Consider the following 27,146-nt stretch of genomic DNA (forward strand, 5'->3'; position numbering starts at 1 on the left):
ATTTGGCCGAAGCGGAAAAACTGTGAATGGAGGGAATTTTGTTGTGGATGGCAGCGGTGTGAGGATAAACATTCTTGTTCTGGAGGAAACTTCATCAAAACAAAGACAAAAAAACATGTTTAAAAACCTTTTTGAGTCCTTTTCGCTGAGAGTTTAGACTGTAGAAACATGGCGTGGAAGCAGTTTAACTCGCAGTAATGGCGCAGTTAGAGGCTCTGCTGATCGATGCCGTCAGTGAGGCAGACGCCAGGTAAACACGGACTTTTGCACTTTAAATATAAGTTTCTATTTGTCACAACAAGGGCTGTATCTCAGTAGCTATAACGCTGATTACCTTGTTCAAGCTCTTACATTAGGATAGCTTAAACTTCCAGTGTCCTTGTGGATTTATAAAAACTAAACAATAAAACCACGCAGTCTTACAATAAGATAATCATTAAACAGAACGAAGAACACGCTTGTGTTCAGAAATGGCATGTTGGGATCAAGCTGTCATCGAAACACAAATTATTATCTTCAATTTCGGATGGCCAAAACAACAGAAATCGGGTTCAGTGGTTTCATGACTTGCTTGTGCTCTGAAATAAATATTTTATTTATTTTTATTTATTTAAGTCATTATACTTTTGTACATTAGAAATGGGATGTAACTCTGATGGAGAAACCCTTTTTTGGAAAAGAAATGTATGAGGTGGTGAAGCAAATGCGATAATATTGAGATTATTGATACAAACCCTTTAATTAAAGTTAATGCTTGATCAAAACACTTACTTGAACAAAGTTTGTATTAGTTTTCTGTTTCTTTTAATAAATAAAATAAATGTATTTTTGTTCAAGTAAAAACACCTTAAGTAAAGTATGTTTATTTTAAATAAATAAAAAAGTAGTTTAAAAACAAAGGTAATATGGCTTTACAGTGATAACAATAACACGATGAGTATTATATATTATTATATAATATGATTAATACATATTTCAAAAAGTATATTTATAATGATAATAATAATTTAAATAATTAAAAAAATATTTATAATGACGGTTTCATTATAAATATGGTGATTATCTCTAAATTATTTTTATTCACCATCTGAATCTGACCATGTGATGTCAAGAATTGTAGAAGCTGTTTATCATGTGTGAGTTACTGGGGCTTCAGATCCTAGATATTCTTCAGTTATTCAAAAACTGGATTTAATTACCTTCATCAAAAACAGAGATTCATTACCAAGACCTTTGTTTCAAAATATATTCTGTAATTTTATAGATTTTCATTGGCTACATAAATCTGTAACATTTTATTAATAACTTGCATGTCATATTTACCTGTGCTCTTCCTGTCTAACAGGTACATATACAGAGATTGAATATAGTCTGCGCTGCATTAATTATAAATTATATATAGACTAATCCTTATTAAAGTTACAAAAGTTCTTTAGTAAAGAGCAGTGAGTGTTTTTCTCTGTTCCCTTTGTTCTGTGATTAACCCTAACGACAGAGATAATTAGTCATAAGTCATAAGACAAAAATACATTTTGGCATAATGTGTTATTGTTTGTTCAAGCGCGAAAGAGAAGTGTATTCTGGGCTGTCTTGTGCGCACGCATGATCAGCGCGAGTCTTTCTGTGTGTCACACTCAGGACATTCACTGGCAGCGCGCTCTTCTTTGTCTTGTCGCGCATGAATAGATTAAAAACATTAGCATGAATAAGAGCGGGATCATGTAACACTAGCCAAAGGATGACAAAATTGAACAGATGCTGCATTTATAGCGCTAACAGCGCTAATTTGTTTATTTCATATAAAATCGCAGTATTTTGCGTCATATAATTGCGTAGGCTTGACATCGCGATTGCAATATGATTAATCGTGCAGCACTAGTTGAGGTTATTTTATGATTAAGATAAAACAAACATAAAATCTCACAGCATTAGCTATAAAATGGAGTTTGCAAGCCTATGAACAGTGGAGGACAGGGAACGACAACTGGCGGCCCGCGGGCCAAAACTGGCCCACCAGCAATATTTTCTGGCCCGCCGGATTATTTTGGAAGTCCTAAATGCTGCACAAAACTCTTCCACTACTTGAGAAAAGCCGTAGTCGCTGTACTCACTGTGTGAAACGCCCATAGGGAATCATGCGGCGCGGGATTCAATTTTAAAGTGTAACGGTGCGTTCACACCGGATGCGAATAGCGCGTCAAATTCGTGCCTGCCGCCTCTAGTTATAGGCTTGACCACTTTGTATCCATTCGCGCGTCAAAAGACGGTTGCGGTCGGAACTCTGGTGTACTTTGGACGGAGCGGGCGGTCTGACTGACAACAGCCCACTGCCGACATCTTTTGACAGCGTATCCGCACTTAATTCTGACCGCCTGTACACCTCTGAGGAGCTGTTTGGAAACCATTGTCAGTCAACAACATTGTTTTTATGCAAGGATGTTAGAAATAGTTCGGCAGAAAATAGCCTACTTCATTTGTCAGTAGAGCAATATGATTTTCGTTTATGTTGCTTAGAAATTTGAGTGTTAGGCTTTGTCCTATTTCATTTATGTTATTTATAATTCATAATTTTTTTCTGTGGCATTTTTTTTCTCTGCTGACAGTAGGCTACAATGTTAAAATAGCCTAATATTTATATTTACACAAACACAATTTTTTTGTATAGCATTTATAATTATTATAGGCTACTTAATCTCCTTCTTTTCGTTAGAGACATTTGAATGTGAGATTATGGAAACAAGATCTAAATTTTGCGGACCCGTCAGGTCGGGAAATAAAGCGGGTGAACACAGAGTGTATTTTAAGCGGTTGCTGAATAGAACCTTGTGGGAGCGGGACGGAAACATAACAGTCCCGCGCAGACCTCCTTAAACCGATGTGTATGAGTGTGTCCCGAATAAATAATACAAAAAAAAGGAATAAAGTTCAAAAGTCGGACTATAAGCGAATGGGGCACGATTGCTATTCACACCTTTATTAAAATGGCTGTAATCTGTTACCACAATAGTAGCCTACTTGATCTGTTTAAAATTATTTCCTTGATATATGCCTAAGGTGTTAAATTAAAAATTAAAAATCAAAATTAAAATTTGTCTAATCCAGTAATAATTATTTTCTATTTTTGATCTTAGCACAATCAGAAAACCCGTCGTTATTAGTTTTTTCATTTTAGTTCAGGAAATAAATAATGGAAAAACAAGTCGTTTTTCATCTTTTTATTTTTGGTTTTAATTTGAAAAAACGATTGAACGAATGGTCCACTGACGGTGACGGACCCATCATATTCCGCGATTATAGGCCTATATAAGAATATTTAATTTGTATCCATAGGCCTACTCTGTGTAGCTGGCCCGCCATCTACTGGCTAAAAAAAAATATTGGCCCGCGGCCAAAGTTACATGCCGACCCCTGGTGTAGGAAAACTAATACTGGCTTTTGGGTAATAGATAAATAAATATGGAAAAAAATCGATTCGTGGCGTTTGAGAATCGATTTTGAATTGACCACATTTTAAAAAACGATTTATCAAAAAATATTTTTTTTTGCCCAGCCCTACTTAAATGTAAGTAAAATTACTTTTTAAACATTAGATTTAGACTTTTTTAATTTACCTTTATTTGATATTTCATGCAATGGTAACCCGAACTCTTCTGCAGTCCAGGTGAGGTCACTTGTGTTGGACTGTTGCATGCTGCCACACGCAGATATGATCATGATCTTGCTATTGTTCTGCAGGTGTGTGGAGTCTCTGCTGTGTCGGGGCGCTAATCCCAATGGGATCATCCGGGATGGCGTGGCAGCGGTTCATCTATCTTCAGGGAAAGAGTCTGAGAAAGGACTGCGTTGCCTGAAACTCCTCCTCCAGCACGGAGCCGACCCGAACCTCAGGTCAGTTACACCGCTAGACACGAGTGGTGCACTGCCATGCTACGATCATATCAGTTACACGCTAGCGTTCTAGGAATGCTTGTCTATGATTGGTCATTCACACCATTCAGTGCAGTAATAGAATAATGCCCATGGCAAAGAAGTATTACTGAACATTCACCTGGTACACCAATGTTTCCTACATAGCTGTGTTGTTGTTGTTGTTGTTGTTGTTTTTGTTTTTTAGGAGTAGTGAGGGTCTGACTCCATTACATATCGCTGCATCTTGGGGGTGTTTTCAGAATCTCAGATTACTCTTAAGGAACGGTGGAGACCCAAACCTCACAGATCAAGTAAAGCATTCAGTGCATCTCCAGTGCTGACCTGTGTGATGGAGGACATCTGTATAGATCTGGACATTTAACTCTGTTGTTTTTTAAATTAAGTGAAAGCTGAAAGTGACTTTTTAATTTATACTTTTTATATACAGTTGCTGAGTGAGGAACCTTATAAAAGTGTTAACTGCTTTATTTCTAGGAAGGGAATAAACCATCTGATCTGGCAGAACAGGAGGAGAACAGTAAATGTGCTAGTCTTCTTCAAGAGTATGAGTCCCACACATCCAGAGAGGAACATGATGTACCCAAATTTCAATATTGTAAGATTTTTTTGTTGTTATCGTTTAAGTTATTTAACAGGCCTTGGTCTAACACAGATTAGATCCCTGTTCCCTACGCAGTTCACTGCTCCCTGTTCCCTACGCAGTTCATTGCTCCCTGTTCCCTACGCAGTTCACTGCTCCCTGTTCCCTACGCAGTTCACTGCTCCCTGTTCCCTACGCAGTTCACTGTTCCCTGTTCCCTACGCAGTTCATTGCTCCCTGTTCCCTACGCAGTTCATTGCTCCCTGTTCCCTACGCAGTTCATTGCTCCCTGTTCCCTACGCAGTTCATTGCTCCCTGTTCCCTACGCAGTTCACTGCTCCCTGTTCCCTACGCAGTTCACTGCTCCCTGTTCCCTACGCAGTTCACTGCTCCCTGTTCCCTACGCAGTTCATTGCTCCCTGTTCCCTACGCAGTTCACTGCTCCCTGTTCCCTACACAGTTCATTGCTCCCTGTTCCCTACGCAGTTCACTGTTCCCTGTTCCCTACGCAGTTCACTGTTCCCTGTTCCCTACGCATTTCATTGCTCCCTGTTCCCTACGCAGTTCACTGCTCCCTGTTCCCTACGCAGTTCACTGCTCCCTGTTCCCTACGCAGTTCATTGCTCCCTGTTCCCTACGCAGTTCACTGTTCACTGTTCCCTAAGCAGTTCACTGTTCCCTACGCAGTTCACTGCTCCCTACGCAGTTCACTGCAGTTCACTGCTCCCTGTTCCCTACGCAGTTCACTGTTCCCTACGCAGTTAACTGCTCCCTGTTCCCTACGCAGTTCACTGCTCCCTGTTCCCTACGCAGTTCACTGCTCCCTGTTCCCTACGCAGTTCACTGCTCCCTGTTCCCTACGCAGTTCACTGTTCCCTGTTCCCTACGCAGTTCAGTGTTCCCTGTTCCCTACGCAGTTCAGTGTTCCCTGTTCCCTACGCAGTTCACTGCTCCCTGTTCCCTACGCAGTTCACTGCTCCCTGTTCCCTACGCAGTTCACTGCTCCCTGTTCCCTACGCAGTTCATTGCTCCCTGTTCCCTACGCAGTTCACTGCTCCCTGTTCCCTACGCAGTTCACTGCTCCCTGTTCCCTACGCAGTTCACTGCTCCCTGTTCCCTACGCAGTTCATTGCTCCCTGTTCCCTACGCAGTTCATTGCTCCCTGTTCCCTACGCAGTTCATTGCTCCCTGTTCCCTACGCAGTTCACTGCTCCCTGTTCCCTACGCAGTTCACTGCTCCCTGTTCCCTACGCAGTTCACTGCTCCCTGTTCCCTACGCAGTTCATTGCTCCCTGTTCCCTACGCAGTTCATTGCTCCCTGTTCCCTACGCAGTTCACTGCTCCCTGTTCCCTACACAGTTCACTGCTCCCTGTTCCCTACGCAGTTCACTGTTCCCTGTTCCCTACGCATTTCATTGCTCCCTGTTCCCTACGCAGTTCACTGCTCCCTGTTCCCTACGCAGTTCACTGCTCCCTGTTCCCTACGCAGTTCATTGCTCCCTGTTCCCTACGCAGTTCACTGTTCACTGTTCCCTAAGCAGTTCACTGTTCCCTACGCAGTTCACTGCTCCCTACGCAGTTCACTGCAGTTCACTGCTCCCTGTTCCCTACGCAGTTCACTGTTCCCTACGCAGTTCACTGCTCCCTGTTCCCTACGCAGTTCACTGCTCCCTGTTCCCTACGCAGTTCACTGCTCCCTGTTCCCTACGCAGTTCACTGCTCCCTGTTCCCTACGCAGTTCACTGTTCCCTGTTCCCTACGCAGTTCAGTGTTCCCTGTTCCCTACGCAGTTCACTGCTCCCTGTTCCCTACGCAGTTCACTGCTCCCTGTTCCCTACGCAGTTCGCTGTTCCCTACGCAGTTCGCTGTTCCCTACGCAGTTCACTGTTCCCTAAGCAGTTCAGTGTTCCCTGTTCCTTATGCAGTTCAGTGTTCCCTGTTCCCTATGCAGTTCACTGCTCCCTGTTCCCTACGCAGTTCACTGCTCCCTGTTCCCTACGCAGTTCACTGTTCCCTGTTCCCTAAGCAGTTCACTGTTCCCTGTTCCCTAAGCAGTTCACTGTTCCCTGTTCCCTAAGCAGTTCACTGTTCCCTATTCCCTACGCAGTTCACTGTTCCCTACGCAGTTCACTGCTCCCTGTTCCCTGTTCCCTAAGCAGTTCACTGTTCCCTACGCAGTTCACTGCTCCCTGTTCCCTACGCAGTTCACTGTTCCCTGTTCCCTACGCAGTTCACTGCTCCCTGTTCCCTACGCAGTTCACTGTTCCCTACGCAGTTCACTGTTCCCTACGCAGTTCACTGCTCCCTGTTCCCTACGCAGTTCACTGCTCCCTGTTCCCTGTTCCCTACGCAGTTCACTGTTCCCTACGCAGTTCACTGCTCCCTGTTCCCTACGCAGTTCACTGTTCCCTGTTCCCTTCGCAGTTCACTGCTCCCTGTTCCCTAAGCAGTTCACTGTTCCCTACGCAGTTCACTGCTCCCTGTTCCCTACGCAGTTCACTGCTCCCTGTTCCCTACGCAGTTCACTGCTCCCTGTTCCCTACGCAGTTCACTGCTCCCTGTTCCCCTACGCAGTTCATTGCTCCCTGTTCCCTACGCAGTTCACTGCTCCCTGTTCCCTACGCAGTTCATTGCTCCCTGTTCCCTACGCAGTTCATTGCTCCCTGTTCCCTACGCAGTTCACTGCTCCCTGTTCCCTACGCAGTTCATTGCTCCCTGTTCCCTACGCAGTTCACTGTTCCCTGTTCCCTACGCAGTTCACTGCTCCCTGTTCCCTACGCAGTTCATTGCTCCCTGTTCCCTACGCAGTTCACTGCTCCCTGTTCCCTACGCAGTTCATTGCTCCCTGTTCCCTACGCAGTTCATTGCTCCCTGTTCCCTACGCAGTTCACTGCTCCCTGTTCCCTACGCAGTTCATTGCTCCCTGTTCCCTACGCAGTTCATTGCTCCCTGTTCCCTACGCAGTTCACTGCTCCCTGTTCCCTACGCAGTTCACTGCTCCCTGTTCCCTACGCAGTTCACTGTTCCCTGTTCCCTACGCATTTCATTGCTCCCTGTTCCCTACGCAGTTCACTGCTCCCTGTTCCCTACGCAGTTCACTGCTCCCTGTTCCCTACGCAGTTCATTGCTCCCTGTTCCCTACGCAGTTCACTGTTCCCTACGCAGTTCACTGCTCTCTACGCAGTTCACTGCTCCCTGTTCCCTACGCAGTTCACTGCTCCCTGTTCCCTACGCAGTTCACTGTTCCCTGTTCCCTACGCATTTCATTGCTCCCTGTTCCCTACGCAGTTCACTGCTCCCTGTTCCCTACGCAGTTCACTGTTCCCTGTTCCCTACGCAGTTCAGTGTTCCCTGTTCCCTACGCAGTTCACTGCTCCCTGTTCCCTACGCAGTTCACTGCTCCCTGTTCCCTACGCAGTTCGCTGTTCCCTACGCAGTTCGCTGTTCCCTACGCAGTTCACTGTTCCCTAAGCAGTTCAGTGTTCCCTGTTCCTTATGCAGTTCAGTGTTCCCTGTTCCCTATGCAGTTCACTGCTCCCTGTTCCCTACGCAGTTCACTGCTCCCTGTTCCCTACGCAGTTCACTGTTCCCTGTTCCCTAAGCAGTTCACTGTTCCCTGTTCCCTAAGCAGTTCACTGTTCCCTGTTCCCTACGCAGTTCACTGTTCCCTGTTCCCTACGCAGTTCACTGCTCCCTGTTCCCTAAGCAGTTCACTGTTCCCTACGCAGTTCACTGCTCCCTGTTCCCTGTTCCCTAAGCAGTTCACTGTTCCCTACGCAGTTCACTGCTCCCTGTTCCCTACGCAGTTCACTGTTCCCTGTTCCCTACGCAGTTCACTGCTCCCTGTTCCCTACGCAGTTCACTGTTCCCTACGCAGTTCACTGCTCCCTGTTCCCTACGCAGTTCACTGCTCCCTGTTCCCTGTTCCCTACGCAGTTCACTGTTCCCTACGCAGTTCACTGCTCCCTGTTCCCTACGCAGTTCACTGTTCCCTGTTCCCTTCGCAGTTCACTGCTCCCTGTTCCCTAAGCAGTTCACTGTTCCCTACGCAGTTCACTGCTTCCTGTTCCCTGTTCCCTAAGCAGTTCACTGTTCCCTACGCAGTTCACTGTTCCCTGTTCCCTACGCAGTTCACTGCTCCCTGTTCCCTGTTCCCTAAGCAGTTCACTGTTCCCTACGCAGTTCACTGCTCCCTGTTCCCTACGCAGTTCACTGCTCCCTGTTCCCTACGCAGTTCACTGCTCCCTGTTCCCTAAGCAGTTCACTGTTCCTTACGCAGTTCACTGCTCCCTGTTCCCTACGCAGTTCACTGCTCCCTGTTCCCTGTTCCCTAAGCAGTTCACTGTTCCCTACGCAGTTCACTGCTCCCTGTTCCCTATGCAGTTCACTGTTCCCTACGCAGTTCACTGCTCCCTGTTCCCTACGCAGTTCACTGCTCCCTGTTCCCTTCGCAGTTCACTGCTCCCTGTTCCCTATGCAGTTCACTGTTCCCTGTTCCCTATGCAGTTCACTGTTCCCTGTTCCCTTCGCAGTTCACTGTTCCCTGTTCCCTTCGCAGTTCACTGCTCCCTGTTCCCTACGCAGTTCGCTGTTCCCTACGCAGTTCACTGTTCCCTAAGCAGTTCAGTGTTCCCTGTTCCCTATGCAGTTCAGTGTTCCCTGTTCCCTATGCAGTTCACTGCTCCCTGTTCCCTACGCAGTTCACTGCTCCCTGTTCCCTACGCAGTTCACTGTTCCCTGTTCCCTAAGCAGTTCACTGTTCCCTACGCAGTTCACTGCTCCCTGTTCCCTACGCAGTTCACTGTTCCCTGTTCCCTACGCAGTTCACTGCTCCCTGTTCCCTAAGCAGTTCACTGTTCCCTACGCAGTTCACTGCTCCCTGTTCCCTGTTCCCTAAGCAGTTCACTGTTCCTTACGCAGTTCACTGCTCCCTGTTCCCTACGCAGTTCACTGTTCCCTGTTCCCTACGCAGTTCACTGCTCCCTGTTCCCTAAGCAGTTCACTGTTCCCTACGCAGTTCACTGCTCCCTGTTCCCTACGCAGTTCACTGCTCCCTGTTCCCTGTTCCCTACGCAGTTCACTGTTCCCTACGCAGTTCACTGCTCCCTGTTCCCTACGCAGTTCACTGTTCCCTGTTCCCTTCGCAGTTCACTGCTCCCTGTTCCCTAAGCAGTTCACTGTTCCCTACGCAGTTCACTGCTCCCTGTTCCCTGTTCCCTAAGCAGTTCACTGTTCCCTACGCAGTTCACTGTTCCCTGTTCCCTACGCAGTTCACTGCTCCCTGTTCCCTGTTCCCTAAGCAGTTCACTGTTCCCTAAGCAGTTCACTGTTCCCTACGCAGTTCACTGCTCCCTGTTCCCTACGCAGTTCACTGCTCCCTGTTCCCTACGCAGTTCACTGTTCCCTGTTCCCTACGGAGTTCACTGCTCCCTGTTCCCTAAGCAGTTCACTGTTCCTTACGCAGTTCACTGCTCCCTGTTCCCTACGCAGTTCACTGCTCCCTGTTCCCTGTTCCCTAAGCAGTTCACTGTTCCCTACACAGTTCACTGCTCCCTGTTCCCTATGCAGTTCACTGTTCCCTACGCAGTTCACTGCTCCCTGTTCCCTATGCAGTTCACTGTTCCCTGTTCCCTTCGCAGTTCACTGTTCCCTGTTCCCTTCGCAGTTCACTGCTCCCTGTTCCCTACGCAGTTCACTGCTCCCTGTTCCCTACGCAGTTCACTGTTCCCTGTTCCCTACGGAGTTCACTGCTCCCTGTTCCCTAAGCAGTTCACTGTTCCTTACGCAGTTCACTGCTCCCTGTTCCCTACGCAGTTCACTGCTCCCTGTTCCCTGTTCCCTACGCAGTTCACTGTTCCTTACGCAGTTCACTGCTCCCTGTTCCCTATGCAGTTCACTGTTCCCTTCGCAGTTCACTGCTCCCTGTTCCCTATGCAGTTCACTGTTCCCTGTTCCCTTCGCAGTTCACTGTTCCCTGTTCCCTTCGCAGTTCACTGCTCCCTGTTCCCTACGCAGTTCACTGCTCCCTGTTCCCTACGCAGTTCACTGCTCCCTGTTCCCTACGCAGTTCAGTGTTCCCTGTTCCCTATGCAGTTCACTGCTCCCTGTTCCCTACGCAGTTCACTGTTCCCTGTTCCCTTCGCAGTTCACTGCTCCCTGTTCCCTACGCAGTTCACTGTTCCCTACGCAGTTCACTGCTCCCTGTTCCCTACGCAGTTCACTGTTCCCTTCGCAGTTCACTGCTCCCTGTTCCCTAAACAGTTCACTGTTCGCTACGCAGTTCACTGCTCCTTGTTCTCTACGCAGTAGGCGGCTCCCTGTTCCCTACGCAGTTCGCTGCTCCCTGTTCCCTACGCAGTTCACTGCTCCCTGTTCCCTACGCAGTTCGCTGCTCCCTGTTCCCTACGCAGTTCGCTGCTCCCTGTTCCCTACGCAGTTCACTGCTCCCTGTTCCCTGTTCCCTAAGCAGTTCACTGTTCCCTACGCAGTTCACTGTTCCCTGTTCCCTACGCAGTTCACTGCTCCCTGTTCCCTACGCAGTTCGCTGCTCCCTGTTCCCTACGCAGTTCGCTGCTCCCTGTTCCCTGTTCCCTAAGCAGTTCACTGTTCCCTACGCAGTTCACTGCTCCCTGTTCCCTACGCAGTTCGCTGCTCCCTGTTCCCTACGCAGTTCGCTGCTCCCTGTTCCCTACGCAGTTCGCTGCTCCCTGTTCCCTACGCAGTTCGCTGCTCCCTGTTCCCTACGCAGTTCACTGCTCCCTGTTCCCTGTTCCCTACGCAGTTCACTGCTCCCTGTTCCCTAAGCAGTTCACTGTTCCCTACGCAGTTCACTGCTCCCTGTTCCCTACGCAGTTCGCTGCTCCCTGTTCCCTACGCAGTTCGCTGCTCCCTGTTCCCTGTTCCCTAAGCAGTTCACTGTTCCCTACGCAGTTCACTGCTCCCTGTTCCCTAAGCAGTTCCCTGTTCCCTACGCAGTTCACTGCTCCCTGTTCCCTAAGCAGTTCACTGTTCCCTAAGCAGTTCACTGTTCCCTACGCAGTTCACTGTTCCCTACGCAGTTCACTGCTCCCTGTTCCCTAAGCAGTTCCCTGTTCCCTACGCAGTTCGCTGCTCCCTGTTCCCTACGCAGTTCACTGTTCCCTACGCAGTTCACTGTTCCCTACGCAGTTCACTGTTCCCTACGCAGTTCACTGTTCCCTACGCAGTTCACTGCTCCCTGTTCCCTACGCAGTTCACTGTTCCCTGTTCCCTACGCAGTTCCCTGTTCCCTACGCAGTTCCCTGTTCCCTGTTCCCTAAGCAGTTCACTGCTCCCTGTTCCCTACGCAGTTCACTGTTCCCTACGCAGTTCACTTTGCCCTACGCAGTTCACTGTTCCCTGTTCCCTACGCAGTTCACTGTTCCCTGTTCCCTACGCAGTTCACTGTTCCCTACGCAGTTCACTGTTCCCTACGCAGTTCACTGTTCCCTATGCAGTTCACTGTTCCCTGTTCCCTACGCAGTTCACTGTTCCCTACGCAGTTCACTTTTCCCTACGCAGTTCACTGCTCCCTGTTCCCTACGCAGTTCACTGTTCCCTACGCAGTTCACTGTTCCCTATGCAGTTCACTGTTCCCTGTTCCCTAAGCAGTTCACTGCTCCCTGTTTCCTACGCAGTTCACTGTTCCCTACGCAGTTCACTTTTCTCTACGCAGTTCACTGTTCCCTGTTCCCTAAGCAGTTCACTGCTCCCTGTTCCCTACGCAGTTCACTGTTCCCTACGCAGTTCACTTTTCCCTACGCAGTTCACTGCTTCCTGTTCCCTACGCAGTTCACTGTTCCCTGTTCCCTACGCAGTTCACTGTTCCCTACGCAGTTCACTGTTCCCTACGCAGTTCACTGTTCCCTACGCAGTTCACTGTTCCCTGTTCCCTACGCCGTTCACTGTTCCCTGTTCCCTACGCAGTTCACTGTTCCCTACGCAGTTCACTGTTCCCTACGCAGTTCACTGTTCCCTACGCAGTTCACTGTTCCCTACGCAGTTCACTGTTCCCTGTTCCCTATGCAGTTCACTGTTCCCTGTTCCCTACGCAGTTCACTGTTCCCTACGCAGTTCACTGTTCCCTATGCAGTTCACTGTTCCCTGTTCCCTACGCAGTTCACTGTTCCCTGTTCCCTAAGCAGTTCACTGCTCCCTGTTTCCTACGCAGTTCACTGTTCCCTACGCAGTTCACTTTTCCCTACGCAGTTCACTGCTCCCTGTTCCCTACGCAGTTCACTGTTCACTGTTCCCTACGCAGTTCACTGTTCCCTGTTCCCTACGCAGTTCACTGTTCCCTACGCAGTTCACTGTTCCCTATGCAGTTCACTGTTCCCTACGCAGTTCACTGTTCCCTGTTCCCTACGCTGTTCACTGTTCCCTGTTCCCTACGCAGTTCACTGTTCCCTACGCAGTTCACTGTTCCCTGTTCCCTACGCAGTTCACTGTTCCCTGTTCCCTACGCAGTTCACTGTTCCCTGTTCCCTACGCAGTTCACTGTTCCCTGTTCCCTACGCAGTTCACTGTTCCCTACGCAGTTCACTGTTCCCTACGCAGTTCACTGTTCCCTGTTCCCTACGCAGTTCACTGTTCCCTGTTCCCTACGCAGTTCACTGTTCCCTACGCAGTTCACTGTTCCCTATGCAGTTCACTGTTCCCTACGCAGTTCACTGTTCCCTGTTCCCTACGCTGTTCACTGTTCCCTGTTCCCTACGCAGTTCACTGTTCCCTACGCAGTTCACTGTTCCCTGTTCCCTACGCAGTTCACTGTTCCCTGTTCCCTACGCAGTTCACTGTTCCCTGTTCCCTACGCAGTTCACTGTTCCCTGTTCCCTACGCAGTTCACTGTTCCTTACGCAGTTCACTGCTCCCTGTTCCCTACGCAGTTCACTGTTCCCTACGCAGTTCACTGTTCCCTACGCAGTTCACTGTTCCCTGTTCCCTACGCAGTTCACTGTTCCCTGTTCCCTACGCAGTTCACTGTTCCCTACGCAGTTCACTGTTCCCTACGCAGTTCACTGTTCCCTGTTCCCTACGCAGTTCACTGTTCCCTGTTCCCTACGCAGTTCACTGTTCCCTCTGCAGTTCACTGCTCTTTGTTCCCTAGTAATAAGTAAACATTTACAATGCATCAATAACTGATATCATAGTTAACGCTTGCTTTACGTGTTGCTCGACGAGGATTTCTTAATCGTTGCGACTTTCAATCTTGAGGAGACTAAATGCCGCGGAGTGAAGAAGAGGTGGAGTTACGAGACTTCTCAGACAGTTGAAGTGTCCAATAGAGTTAAGAGATTTGCTCTCAAGGTGTTTTCAACACTTAAGATTGGTTAATAATTTGTAAAAATAACAGACCCACATGGGGACTGACCAATAACAGCGATTTGTGAAAAAACTATAAAAAGACTATACAGTGTTTTACATTTTTTTGTTATTATGTTGTATTGTTTATTATGGCCATCGGTATTGGTGATGGGTATCGGTTGATACTTGTTTCAGTGATCGGTGATCAGCCCCTAAAATCCTGATTGAACACCCTTACAAAATATGTGAACGGGGATTGCGCCAGGATCAGAATTGGGAACCACTGTTCTAAAATAAGGGTTCCATCAAAGTCAAAGATAAGACATTGTTTTGTCTATTGTAAGTGTATGGAGAACAAATTATATCATAATATTCTGTATTCTTCCTTTTTTCTAGCAATCCTTTCTGGCCAGTCCATGAGTGACAGTTCGTTCAGTCCAGAAGCGTCAGTGCTGGTTCCTCCCGGAGCAGATCCCCTGAGCAGCACACGACTGTCCTCGTTTTCCAGACACAGTGGAAAACCTTTGAACAGAGAAAGTCAGGCTTTCTGGCTCTCAGATATGTCAGATCTCGAGTCAGAAGATTCTCATATTTGGAATAATGGTGAAATTTGTAAAGAGTTACCCATATTGTCCAGTACTTGTGTTTCTGTCGTGGACAATAAGGCCAATCCAGGGTTAATATCTGAACATCAGCATCGAGCCACAGATAGTGACTGTGATGGTCTGCAGTCTCAGAATATCCCTGTTCGTTCTCAACCAGAGAACCGGAGGAGTGTCACCTTCAGAGGAACTATTGATTATTTGCCCATTAGCGGACAAGATGATTATCTGCAGTTCTCTCTCGATCAGTCTAGTGATCTTACTTTAGATCTTTCTGAATACCCTGATTTCCTAGATAATAAACGTATGGCTACTGTGTTACAGAATCAGGGAATCGATGTCACGTATCCCGATGATGTATTCATTTTTTCTAAAGAAGTCAACACATTGGAAGATGAATTTGATAAGACTGTTGTGGGGCCTGTACCACTTGATGATGATGATGATGATAACGATGATGATGAATTTAAGAGCATCATCCAGCCCCTCATTAGTAGTGGCTCTAGTGAGTACAATAGCTGTGGCAGTGAACCATACCAGAGCCCAACTGAAGGTTATGTGGAAAATGGGTTGCCCAGTCCTAAAGACAATGGAAATTCTCCTTTGACCAAACCCTGTGCTCAGAAATCCGAATCGACTGTAGGACAGAGTGGGTTAGTTTTTAGTGTTAGAAATGCACGCCTTTCCTTTGTTGGAGATGGAAACAGACACCTGCCAGAAGGAGTCAGGAGTCATATTGAAGAAGCGAGTTTATCTGCAATTAGCGGAAATGCTGGTAAAGTTGAGGTGGCCAGTGATGAAACTGATTTTCCAAGTCCATTTGTCACTGGGAGAACAAGGTCCAGATTGAGTCGTCATTCAGAGAGAATGAGCCACAAACTGTCCTCCTTACAAACCAGCTCTTGCCTCTTTGAACAGACGCTACCCACCGTTACTCGTTTGCGACGCAACACAGTTAAGTCACCATATGGTACGTCAAAGCACAGTCTTGACGAAGACGGCTTCAATGGAGAAAGCAATATGGAGGATGTTGACTCGCAGTTGAGCTCTCTGAAGTTATCTGTGAGCTCAGATGGCCAAAGCCAAGCTGACACGCAGATGTTATCCGAGAGCATGGCTGACACCGTCTTAATTTCTGAAAGGAGTGTTGAATCACAGTTGGAAACGAGTGCCAGTGAGGCTGGTAATAAGGTAATCACTCCTGTTTGTTACAAAGGGTTAGTAGACCATTTGACTGATGTACAAGAAGTGAAGCAAACCACAACAGAAACGCCACAGCTCATCCCCACTGCTGTAGGAAACAAAGAGTCCTGTGCTACGTGTGGACTTACTTCTCAAGGGTCTTTGCCATTTCAGGTAAATTACTCAGAATCTCCTTCCAGTGTGACGTATGAATCCCCAGAAGCACAGAAGAATCCATGTGCTAATTCAGGGCGCTCTGGATGTACACCTCGGTATAGCATGAGCCGACTGTCAGTCCACTCGTCGCGACAGACACTGCCAAACCTTTCTTGCACGCTTGGTGGACAGCCTTTAACTACTGATAGCGATGAACTTGTGGAATACCTCTATACTGACACTGAAGAGGGCCATAAGTTCATTGAGACCCATGTTCCTCCAACGGCCAATACCTCCTTCAGTTCCAGCATAAGCACCGGTAACTCTGAAGACACACTTCTTTATGATTGGCGCTCGCTTCAGCTCGGGTCTACAAGTCCAGACCGTAACAAAGAAAGCTGTCGTCCCAAACAGGGTGATGTTGGAGTAAGTGGCTTAACCGACAAGGAACTCAGAAACAAGTTAATTGAAATGGGAGAAGATCCAGGACCCATAAACAGTCAAACCCGCCCACTGTACGTGCAGAAGTTGAAAAGGTCCCTTCAGAACCCCAGAATCCCTCTGAGCCCCACTAATTTTAGTGGTAAGTACACAAAATAAAATGCATAACATGACACAAAGCCAAGGTACTCAACAGGTGGCCATCTGGCCCATAAGCTTTTACGTTATTTTATTATAATAGGCCCTCAAAGGTCACATTAATCAGGCTTTTAATTTTGTGATACACACGAGTAAAAATATATTCTCGGTTGGCGCCACCTATTGTGCAGACGTGAATTAGATGAAGACAAACAATCGTTTCGCCTTCAGTTTGAAAGCTCCGTTCATCAGCGATTCGCTAAGCTTTATCACAACACACGAAAGGTCTTTTACTTTTCATAAAAATTAATCTGTCAAACTGGCTTAATATTTTGTATGTTAATGGGTGATGATAAATAATTGTAAATTAAATTGGGCCTCAAAAGTTGAGTTCCTCTGGAATAAAGAGTAGATGATCAGTGTTAGCATATGCCATACTTCAACATGCATTTCTTGCTCAGCTGCAGGTTACAGCCCAGAACTCGATTCTGCGCTTCACAGATTCCTGCTTCCTAACTGCCAAGCTGATGAGCTCGCTCTGTGTGAGCAGTTTGATAAGCCGGATCAGAATAAGAGATGGCGTGAGGGTTTCATTAAGTCCAGCTTTAACTACCTGCTGCTTGACCCACGGCATGTATTCTCTTTCACATTTTGTTGCCTTTATTTGAACAATGACTGTTTCGTTTTATTGTTTCCTAACATTTTCTCCCACTGCTCTTTTATAGAGTGACAAAGAATCTACCATATCGAAGTCAATCCATGATCCCTAAAGAATGTTTTCAGACATTCATCAATGCGGTTTTCTATGTTGGGAAGGGCAAGCGTTCTAGACCTTACAGTCACCTCTATGAAGCTCTGGAATATTTCAAAGGAGACAAGACCTCCAAGGTCAGATGTGTCCTTATTTGATCATTCTTTTTGTGTGATATTTAGTCAATGATGGATGAAGAGAAAATATTTTTTTAAGATGTACACTACCTGTTACGATCTGTAAAGATCTAGGGAATGGAACGTAACATTCAGATATTACATTACTGCTGGTCAATTGGAATGAGCAGAAATAACCATGGATACATTGGTTTCATTGCCAAAAGTCACTTATTTTTTCACAAAAAGCCAAAGCCACTAGTTACAGTGCATGAGCTATTTACAATGTGGTATAGACAAATAAAGAAAGGGGAAAAAAATACAAATAACTTGGGGTAAAGGAACTTAAGGGGCATCAAGTTACAGAACCATATAAAACCAAATAATTCTAGAATTATACTCCTCCAGCCATCAAAACTACTGAAAGAAAAATAAAGCAAATTGTTCGGTGTATGTGATGCCCTAAATATCCTACTCCAGCTACAGAAAACAAAAATACACTCCTTACCTAGTGTGCCTAACACTTGACCTTACTACGCGCACAGTGTGTACCACACATCTGCTTGCCTGTTCTCTTTTCCACCACAAAGGAACAACACCCTCTGTCATAAAGCCCAGACACTAAAGTAATGTGTGCTAGATTTACAGAATGGGATATGATAAACAAATTATGACAAAAAGTACACAACTCAAACCACTGAACACACACACTGCTCCACCACACGAGGCACGCCGGAAGGCTTTAAACCCCCAGGGCGCAGCGGATTGGACGCAGAGAAGACGACTGATGATGACTGACAGGTGACACGGGACCTGAGACAGCAGACTGAGAGAAATATAACACTACCTTTCAAAAGATGTCTTTAAACAAAACAATAATATTATATTTTATATTTTATTATTATTATTAATAGTATTCAGGAGGCAATAGGAGGCAACAGCTAATGAGCGCCAGCTGTAAGTGGCAGCTCCTCCAGTAGCTTTGTTTGTGCTCTCGTGTTTTCAGTCTTTTATAGCCTATTTTTATTTTTAACTGTGTTATTTATACGTTTTTATTCTGTCCTATGGATATGGATTTTATATTACTGAATAATGATCATGGACTTGTTTACATGAGAGATCAGCTGATCGCTCTCAGGACTTCGGCCAGTGCCGGTGTTGTACCGCATCTACCTCGGGAGGTGAGACGGCCATACCGCGGATGCCGGGCGGGCTCTAAGTTAAAAGCAAGGCGCAGGGAGAAGCGGTGGAGATTCAAGCCCTTTGTTCCCTCTGTGGTTATGGGAAACGTCAACTCACTGGCTAACAAAACCGATGAACTGGCTGCATTGGTAAAGAATGTGAGGATCTACAGGGAGTGCAGTCTAATGTGTTTCACTGAGACATGGCTAACTGCTAACATCCCAGATGCTAACTTGGATTTGCCTGGCTTCACTACAATCAGGGCAGACAGAGACACGAAGGCTAGCGGGAAGAGTAAGGGAGGTGGGCTTGCGATATTTATCAACAATAGATGGTGTAATCCTGGACATGTTACTGTGAAGATGACAACCTGCAGCAGGGACATTGAGCTGTTGGTTGTAAGTCTATGCCCTTACTACATGCCTAGGGAGTTTTCACACACCATCGCGGTTTGTGTTTACATTCCCCCGCGAGCACAAGCCGAAGCCGCGTGTGATGTCATCCACTCGGTCGTTGCGAGACTGCAGACACAGCACCCAGAAGCCTTCATGATTATTTCTGGGGATTTTAACCATGTCACATTGGACTCCTCACTGTCTGCTTTCTGCCAGTATGTTGACTGTCCCACCAGAGGTAACAGAACTATTGATTTACTGTATGCTAATGTTAAGGATGCATACACTGTACTTTCTCTACCGCCATTGGGGAGATCAGATCATAATCTTGTTCTGCTCCAGTCTCACTATAAGCCCAAAATTGTAAGACAACCCATTACCACACGTGCCTTCAGGAAGTGGTCTCCGGAGGCGGAGGAAGCCCTGCGGGACTGTTTCCAGTGTACTGACTGGGAAATGCTGCAGGAGGCGTATGGGGAGGACATTGAGGGTATCACTAACTGCACAACTGACTACATGAACTTCTGTATGGATATTGTTGTTCCCATTAGAACTGTACGCTGCTTTGCTAACAACAAACCCTGGATCACAAGCAACATCAAAGACCTCCTCAACAAGAAGAAGAGGGCTTTTATGATTGGTGACCAGGAACAGTTAAGACGCATACAAAGGGAGCTAAAGTTCCAGCTGAAAGAAGCTAAAAATGTGTATAGAAGAAAAATGGAGCAGAAGTTGCAGCAAAACAGTATGAGGGAGGTGTGGGAGGGCATGAAGACCATCACAGGTACTAGCTTGAAGCGTGGGAGCCATGTGGAAGGGGATGTGGAGAGGGCCAACCAGTTTAATAACTTCTTTAATAGGTTTGATTGCCCTGTCCACCCTGATGCTGCTGCTACTGGGGCCTGTACTGTTGCCATTCCCGCATTGTATTCCCCAACCCCCTGCAGTAACACTAACAGCACTGGATGCGAGATTAATATCCCATTTCCATTACCCATCATTACAGCAGCCCAGGTGAGTGGGGAATTGAGAAGGCTCCGCCCCAGTGAAGCGGCTGGCCCAGACAAAGTAAGTCCAAAACTGCTTAAAAGCTGTGCCATAGAGCTTGGCGACCCTTTACAGCATATCTTCAACATGAGTCTACGTTTAGGGAAGGTTCCTGAGATGTGGAAGACGTCCTGTATTGTGCCTGTACCGAAAAGGCCAAACCCTAAGGAGCCGAATGATTTTAGGCCAGTTGCCCTGACTTCACATGTCATGAAGACCATGGAGCGGGTGCTGTTACACCACCTCAGACCACAGGTCAGCCACGCGCTTGACCCTCTGCAGTTTGCGTATCAAGAGAGGGTGGGGGTGGATGACGCCATCCTCTATCTTCTACATCGGTCCTTTTCGTACCTGGATAGGGGTGGTAGCGCTGTGAGAATCATGTTTTTCGATTTCTCCAGCGCATTTAATACCATACAGCCCCCTCTGCTGAAGGACAAACTGACGGGGATGGGTGTGGACCTAAAACTAATAACATGGATTACAGACTACCTTACTGAGAGATCACAGTATGTTCGACTGGGGGACTGCATCTCTGAGTCCGTAGTCAGCAGCACAGGAGCACCACAGGGGACAGTGCTCTCCCCGGTCTTGTTCACCTTGTACACCTCCGATTTTAAGTACAACTCGGAATTGTGTCACATGCAGAAGTATTCTGATGACACTGTAATCGTGGGGTGTATTAAGAATGGAGATGAGGGTGAGTATCGGACCCTGATTAAGGACTTTGTGAGGTGGTGCAGCTATAACCAACTGCAGCTTAACACTACAAAAACAAAGGAGATGGTGGTCGACTTCCGGAGACCAAGGCCCCAACTGCAGCCTGTGCTTATTGAAGGGGACCGTGTTGAGGTGGTCCAAACCTACAAATATCTAGGCCTGCAGCTGGACGACAGACTGGACTGGTCCAAAAACATAGATGCACTATACAGGAAGGGACAGAGTCGACTCTACTTCCTGAGAAGGCTAGGGTCCTTCAATATCTGTAAGAAGCTGCTGCAGATGTTTTATCAGACAGTCATCGCTAGCATCCTTTTTTATGCTGTGGTATGTTGGGGGAGCGGCATTAAAAAAAGGGATGCTACGCGGCTGGATAAGCTGGTGAAGAAGGCTGGTTCTGTGGTGGGTGTGAAACTTGACTCTGTAACATCTGTAGCAGAGAGAAGGACCCTTAGCAAGCTTCTTTCCATTTTGGACAATGCCCAACACCCACTGCACAAGATCATCATCAGACAGAAGAGCACCTTTAGCGACAGGATGCTCTCTCTGTCTTGTTCCACTGACAGACTGAGGAAGTCGTTTGTCCCTCAAGCGATCCGGCTTTTTAATCTATCCCTGTGAACAGGGTGTAATTTAATTTAATTGTATATATTAATTCGGAAACTTGTCTGTCTTGTTTGTTTTTTAGCTGTTGCTACTGGAAACTTGAATTTCCCTAGTGGATGAATAAAGTATTTATCTATCTCTATCTATCTATTTTGAAATGGAATTATTTAAATTTAAATGATTACATTTCATTTGATCTGTAATGGCAAAGGCCCATTTCAGCATGGCTTGAGGGCTTGTGTTGCTCGACCTTTCTCTTTAAAACACGCTAAAAGTGTTCTTTTGGATTCTAGTCAGGCACTCTTGGCTAGGTCATATTTTTCTTTTTTTCTTTAAAGACTCTTGCATGATTTTGTTAGTGTGCTTTGGATCATAATGAATATTCCTTCTCTGCCAGAAAGTGTCTGGAGATTGGGAGTCACCTTGTCAACAGTATTTTAGTCTGGCATTGATGGTGCATCTATAAAAGTCATCTTCACAACACTGCATGCAGCCCCATATCACAACTTTATTTATCTGAAGCATTTATCATAAGGCCCTTTTCATTGTCGTTATTTATTTGTATAATATGTGTAGCCTTTTAAACATTGGTACAGTATGTCAGAATGGGCTGTCTGTATGATTACTCAGGCTTGCAGTTTAACACACATTGATTGTTTTATTATTCATACCATAATGGTGAATAGGTTTGTCTTATCATATACATCATCTTGAAAAAGACAAATAAAATTTTCTCTCTTTTAAATTCACAGCAATATATTAAATCATTTCTGTAAGAAAAAAAATTATACTACCGAAGTTCTACAAATGAACCAGATCTATGCATTTATTTCCATTCAATGGGATTGAAACTGATAGAAAAAGATTAGGCTTAAAAGATCTCTTATCCTGTGATTCCCTCTTGTGGGCAACCTTAATATCACAGACTTCGTCTTCCTGAAATGATAGTTAAACTTGTAGTTTAGACTAGCGCTTCTCAAACCTGTCCTGGAGGAGCCCAGCACTGCCCATTTTCTTATCATCTCTCTTATCAGACACACTCAGTTCCGTTCTTGCAATCTCTACTAATGTGGTAATGATCTGAATCAGGAGTTCTAGATGAGGGAGACTGGGCTCCTCCAGGACACATGTGAAAACTCCTGGTGTACTGAATTAAAATTCTTTTGATTACTTTTTGCCAGCGGGGTCTAGAGTTGATGTGTGCGAAGTTGGGTGGAGACCTGACTAATTGCTGACTAACTGTTTTTCAGATAATTAGAAAGGCGGATTCATTTTATAGAAACACATTAAAATTATATATACACTTGTTAGGCATTAAAACAAAAATTCAGAAGAAACAAGAATTTTGACACTATTATACATTCACTATATGTTGTGGAGTAATCACAATTGGGGTTGTATAACAATTTCAGGATGGAATAGATTTAATTTAGGCTTTTATTGATATATAATCATTGACTGACGCTCGTACATAGAAATATGGAAGCTCAGCTCAAAAACAGAAGTTCAGCCGTACTTGCGTAACGTGAGGACAAATCTCATCGGTTTCCAGCGTCAAGAACATGCGTTTAGCATCCGTTGGCCATATTTGATGTTCTGTATTAAACTGCTTGAGTAAAAAACACAACACATCTCCTTGTCCTTTTTAGTACCGTTCTTGCTCATGGTTCTTAATATTAATTATAAATTCTATGATGGTATTTTTCTCTCTGTCTCCAGAAACTCTGCTCAAAAGTGCAGCACATCCTGCAGGTCTGGAACGCTGGGCACGGAGTAATATCTCTGCACTGTTTCCAAAACGTCATTGCTGTGGAAGCGTACACGCGCGAGGCTTGTATGGTGGATGCCATTGGTAAAGAGATCTGAAATTGGCTGATTGGATAGTTATAAATGTTTTTGCAAACACGTTTCCATCTTAATGTCATAATTGTTCACATGTTGATCTTCTATTAGGGCTGAAGATGCTCACAAACCAGAAAAGAGGAGACTACTATGGTGTTGTGTCAACTTGGTCTGTGCGGAGGAAACGGGAGTTAGGCGTTCACCTGCTTTATCGGGCGATGCAGATCTTCTTAGCTGAAGGAGAACGACAGCTCCGACCCGCCGACATCAGATGAACCATAGACACTGGCATTACAGAAACTCTAATAGTGAAGCATATGCATACGCTTTTGTTCACTATTTCAGTAACACTATTGTAATATCAATATATATCAGCATGCTATCAGTTAATGAGGACCAGCTACTGTTCAGTAAAAAAAAAATACAAACCACAGACGATCAGCAGTTAAACATTTTTTTTATTAAATGTTTATTTTTTTAAATCTTTTTTTAAACTCATTGCAATGGTTATTCCACTATTCTAATGCAAAAAATGAGCAACATGCTGCAGTGTATTATTGCAAATGTCATTACGTAAATCATTTTGACAGTTTTTAAATCCTTATCCATTTTATGAAATTAGGTCTTAGATATAAATCTGTAAAATCTTTTTTACTTTATGTATGATGTGTGTTAGAGCTGATTGTTAGCTGATTAAGCTAGTTGTTTCTACTTTAGAATTTCTTCATTACTTAAATAAAAAAGTGAAAGAGTATTTCTGAGTTGATTATTTAATGGAAGACAAAATAGAGCAAAAAACTAATTTGCTTTATCTTAAGTGACTTACATTCCTTTTAATGTATATATATATTTGATCTTTTCATGTTTTCTCAGGTAATTAAACCTATGACTGGCTATGATATATCACCATGTTTTACTGTTTTACAGGAACCCACTGCTGTTGAAGATCATTGTTCTTAAATAGATTGTGTCGCATACATTTGTACAAAAACATTAGCTGTGTCCCAATGTGAAGACTGCATCCTTCGAAGGCCGTATTTGAAGGCCGGATGGCCGTATTTGAAGGCCGATTGCGTCACCGCGGCGCGACGAAGGAAGTCCCAATTCAAAGGCTGCATCCTTGGAAGGTCGCATTTGAAGGCCGATTGCGTCACCGCGGCGCGATGAAGGCTGTCCCAATTCAATTCTCCATCCTTCGAAGGCCGTATTCGAAGGCTGGTTGCGTCATCGCACCGCGACGAAGGCTTCCCTGATTCAAAAGCGACGCCAAATGCACCCTTCGTTTCCCCGTGAAAAGAAGGATACATAAATGGACACTTAGCGGCCTATTCTACCCCATAAGTCATTGCGCGCCGTTGACGACAGCATTTATTTATTTCTTTTTAAAGGCGGCCGAGACTAGAGATCGGTGGTGGACAGCAAATTCACATTTAAATGTAAGTATTATGTTTTCATTTACTCAAATAGCTAGCGAAACCAGAGTTAAATTTTCTTATAAACTTATTCTTAACTCCTTCGTCACCATTGCGTGGCTTCATTTATGAGGTAGTTTTAGGCAAAACTTGTGGTAATAACGATATTAGTTTAACGACCTATTTGTAATATTTGCACTTGTGTATTATAAGAAATATCACTCACCCAATAAAGCCCAAAACAATAAGAAAAGCAGTAGATAAGGCAATGGGGTTTCATTTTAATGTGTTTTTGTAGTGCTATCATGCAAGCTATGTGGTTTTAACCAAATTTTAGTATACAGAAATATGATTTCTTAAGTATTTTGTATGTCTTGATGTGTCATATTTTGCAGTGTTAACAATGCACTTAATATTGCTCTGTGTTAAGTACCCTTTTCTGCTTTTTTAAAACAATTCAGGAAAAAAAATGGGTCTATATATATATATATATATATATATATATATATATATATATATATATATATATATATATATATATATATATATATATATATATATATATATATAAAGAAAAGTAATACACACACATCTTTGCTTATTGTCCTGTTGTTGTTAACAAGCCATGGTTCATTTGCTCTGCCTTTAGGATTGCAAGTGTCCTGGGACAGGAGAGGGTGTGAGTGGGAAACCCACTGCTGAAACTTGGCCCTGGTTTGTCCTCATGGATGAGATGTTGGGACAGAGGCATTGCACCAACCCCCCTGTCCTCATTGCCTCAATCCCTGAGGACACACCAGGGCAGAGTTCAGTAGTGGGTGCCTACGGTGAGGAGGAGCCAGGGGCAGCAGCACCAGCCCCACCAGTAGCACCAGCAGGAGCACCAGCACCAGCACGAAGGCGGCGAGACAGGACGAGTTTTTGGACTTGATCGGAGAAGAAATGCAACTACAGAGGGAGGCAGAGGCGAGGAGTGCACAGGAAAGAAGGGAGAGGATGGACAGGCTGTTTTCTCTTCTTGAGAGAATGATTGAAAAATATATATATATTCTACATATTCTTGTTTAACTTTTTTCACTTTTATTTTTTAAAAGAAAAATTATGTACATTTATTTTTATGCAACTTTAATTGTGTAAATAAAAGAGAATGAATTGTTCTGGACATTGTTTATTTTTGTAATGACAGTAATACTTTCTGCATGAAACAAATTCTATACCTAAAGTACTTTTTCCAACTATTTACAAAATACGTTAAACATATCAAAATCAACATAAACATTTAATTTTACAATACATAAAATAAGAAAAAATGATGTAGACTCTATTGAGCTGAGCCACTGGACCGGGATGGGCTGCCCCTGGTAAGGCCTCCTGCTGGTGGGACATCATCTGGGATGGTCTCCAGAGCGTTTGAGTGCATATTTCCACTATCCACTAAGTTGTCTACCAACAGGTTTGCAGGGCTGATTCAATCGACGGCTTTCTGAAAAAAGTACTTTTAATAACTACTGCATTTATATTAGGCTACTACTGCATTACTGCGTAGGCTATGTTGCATTTTACTTCTGTATATTTTCAATATACAGTAATATCTGGTTGTTACATTATATACTTTTGTGTAGTGTAATGTAATCATATTGTGATGTGAGGGAAAAAAGTACTTCAGGTTACTTCACATTTGTAAGTGAAAACTTAACGAAATATGCAGTTCCGAAAATTAAAGTAACAAAATGTAGGCTTATTGTCACAATATTAACAAATTGCTGCTAACTACAGCAGCGTCCCATATCAAAGGGCGCTTCTGAAACGCTCGGACCGGTCTAGCCTACGAAGGGTTGTTCTTGCCAAGTCTGGCTCCATAGCTGTTTACTCAGTTATCAAAATGAATGATCAGGAGGATAGCAGCTGTCCTCTCGCACCGTTGCTTGGCGCCAGGAACGGTGATCTGGAACACCTCGTTGCAAAATTAGGAAATCCTAGGAAGGCTACATGGTGCGTCCTTCAGAGGACACATAGGCTGCATCCTTGAAGTCTGCGTCCTTCGAAGGATGCAGCCTTCAACATTGGGACACAGCTTATGCGTCCTCCGAACGACGCACCGTGTAGCCTCCGTAGGATTTCCTAATTGCGCAGCCAGGTGTTCCCGATTACCGCTCCAGGCGCCAAGCAACGGTGCGAGAGTATGCTGCCATCCTGACAATTCATTTGATATAATTGAGTAAACAGCTATGGAGCCAGAATTGGCTATTGTCATTTTTATGTTTTATATTTTACTGGAGGACATGGTATTAAGGATGTTTCAGGTCATGTACTTACAGCTTAGCCGAAGATTCAAATGTTCATTTATATCCTACCTTGATGCGATTTTGTAGGCTAATGTTTTCATTTTATTATGCACATAAATGGACCATGGTAAATATATTTACACAGGTTTTCAACCCTATTTGAATATAAAACCCAGTTGAATATAAAAAGTCCATTGCGAATGTTACTCCCGCTCGTCATCGGCAGCTGTCAGTCACTGTTGCTAGGCGACAAGAACAATCCTCCGTAGGCTAGACCGGTCCGAGCGCTTCAGGTGCGCCCTTTGAAATGTGACGGAGCTGTAGTTAGCAACAATTTGTTAATATTGTGACAATAGGCCTACATTTTGTTACTGTAATTTTCAAAATAACCAGTGGTGGTATGTAAGGAACTTTCCAGGACAGCAACACTGCAAAATGGT

The 27,146-nt window shown here is 45.0% G+C and overlaps 1 protein-coding gene across 2 annotated transcripts; it reads left to right on the forward strand.

The window, feature by feature from the left end:
* On the forward strand, positions 1 to 23,763 carry LOC308697560 (uncharacterized protein). 2 transcript variants are annotated; one of them, XM_081376884.1, is made up of 9 exons: positions 1 to 250; positions 3,736 to 3,888; positions 4,115 to 4,220; positions 4,405 to 4,525; positions 14,228 to 16,354; positions 16,812 to 16,980; positions 17,076 to 17,238; positions 22,887 to 23,019; positions 23,121 to 23,763. In XM_081376884.1, the coding sequence occupies exons 1-9, from the start codon at positions 198 to 200 to the stop codon at positions 23,282 to 23,284; spliced, it is 3,189 nt and encodes a 1,062-aa protein (XP_081233010.1). In that variant the 5' UTR covers positions 1 to 197; the 3' UTR covers positions 23,285 to 23,763. The 2 variants fall into 2 exon arrangements, with proteins under 2 accessions (XP_081233010.1, XP_081233011.1); XM_081376885.1 differs by having other exon boundaries at positions 16,818 to 16,980.
* The last annotated feature ends 3,383 nt before the right edge of the window (positions 23,764 to 27,146 follow it).

The sequence above is a fragment of the Scardinius erythrophthalmus genome (assembly GCF_964197995.2).
Source record: "Scardinius erythrophthalmus genome assembly, chromosome: 10".
Classification (NCBI taxonomy): Eukaryota; Metazoa; Chordata; class Actinopteri; order Cypriniformes; family Leuciscidae; genus Scardinius; species Scardinius erythrophthalmus.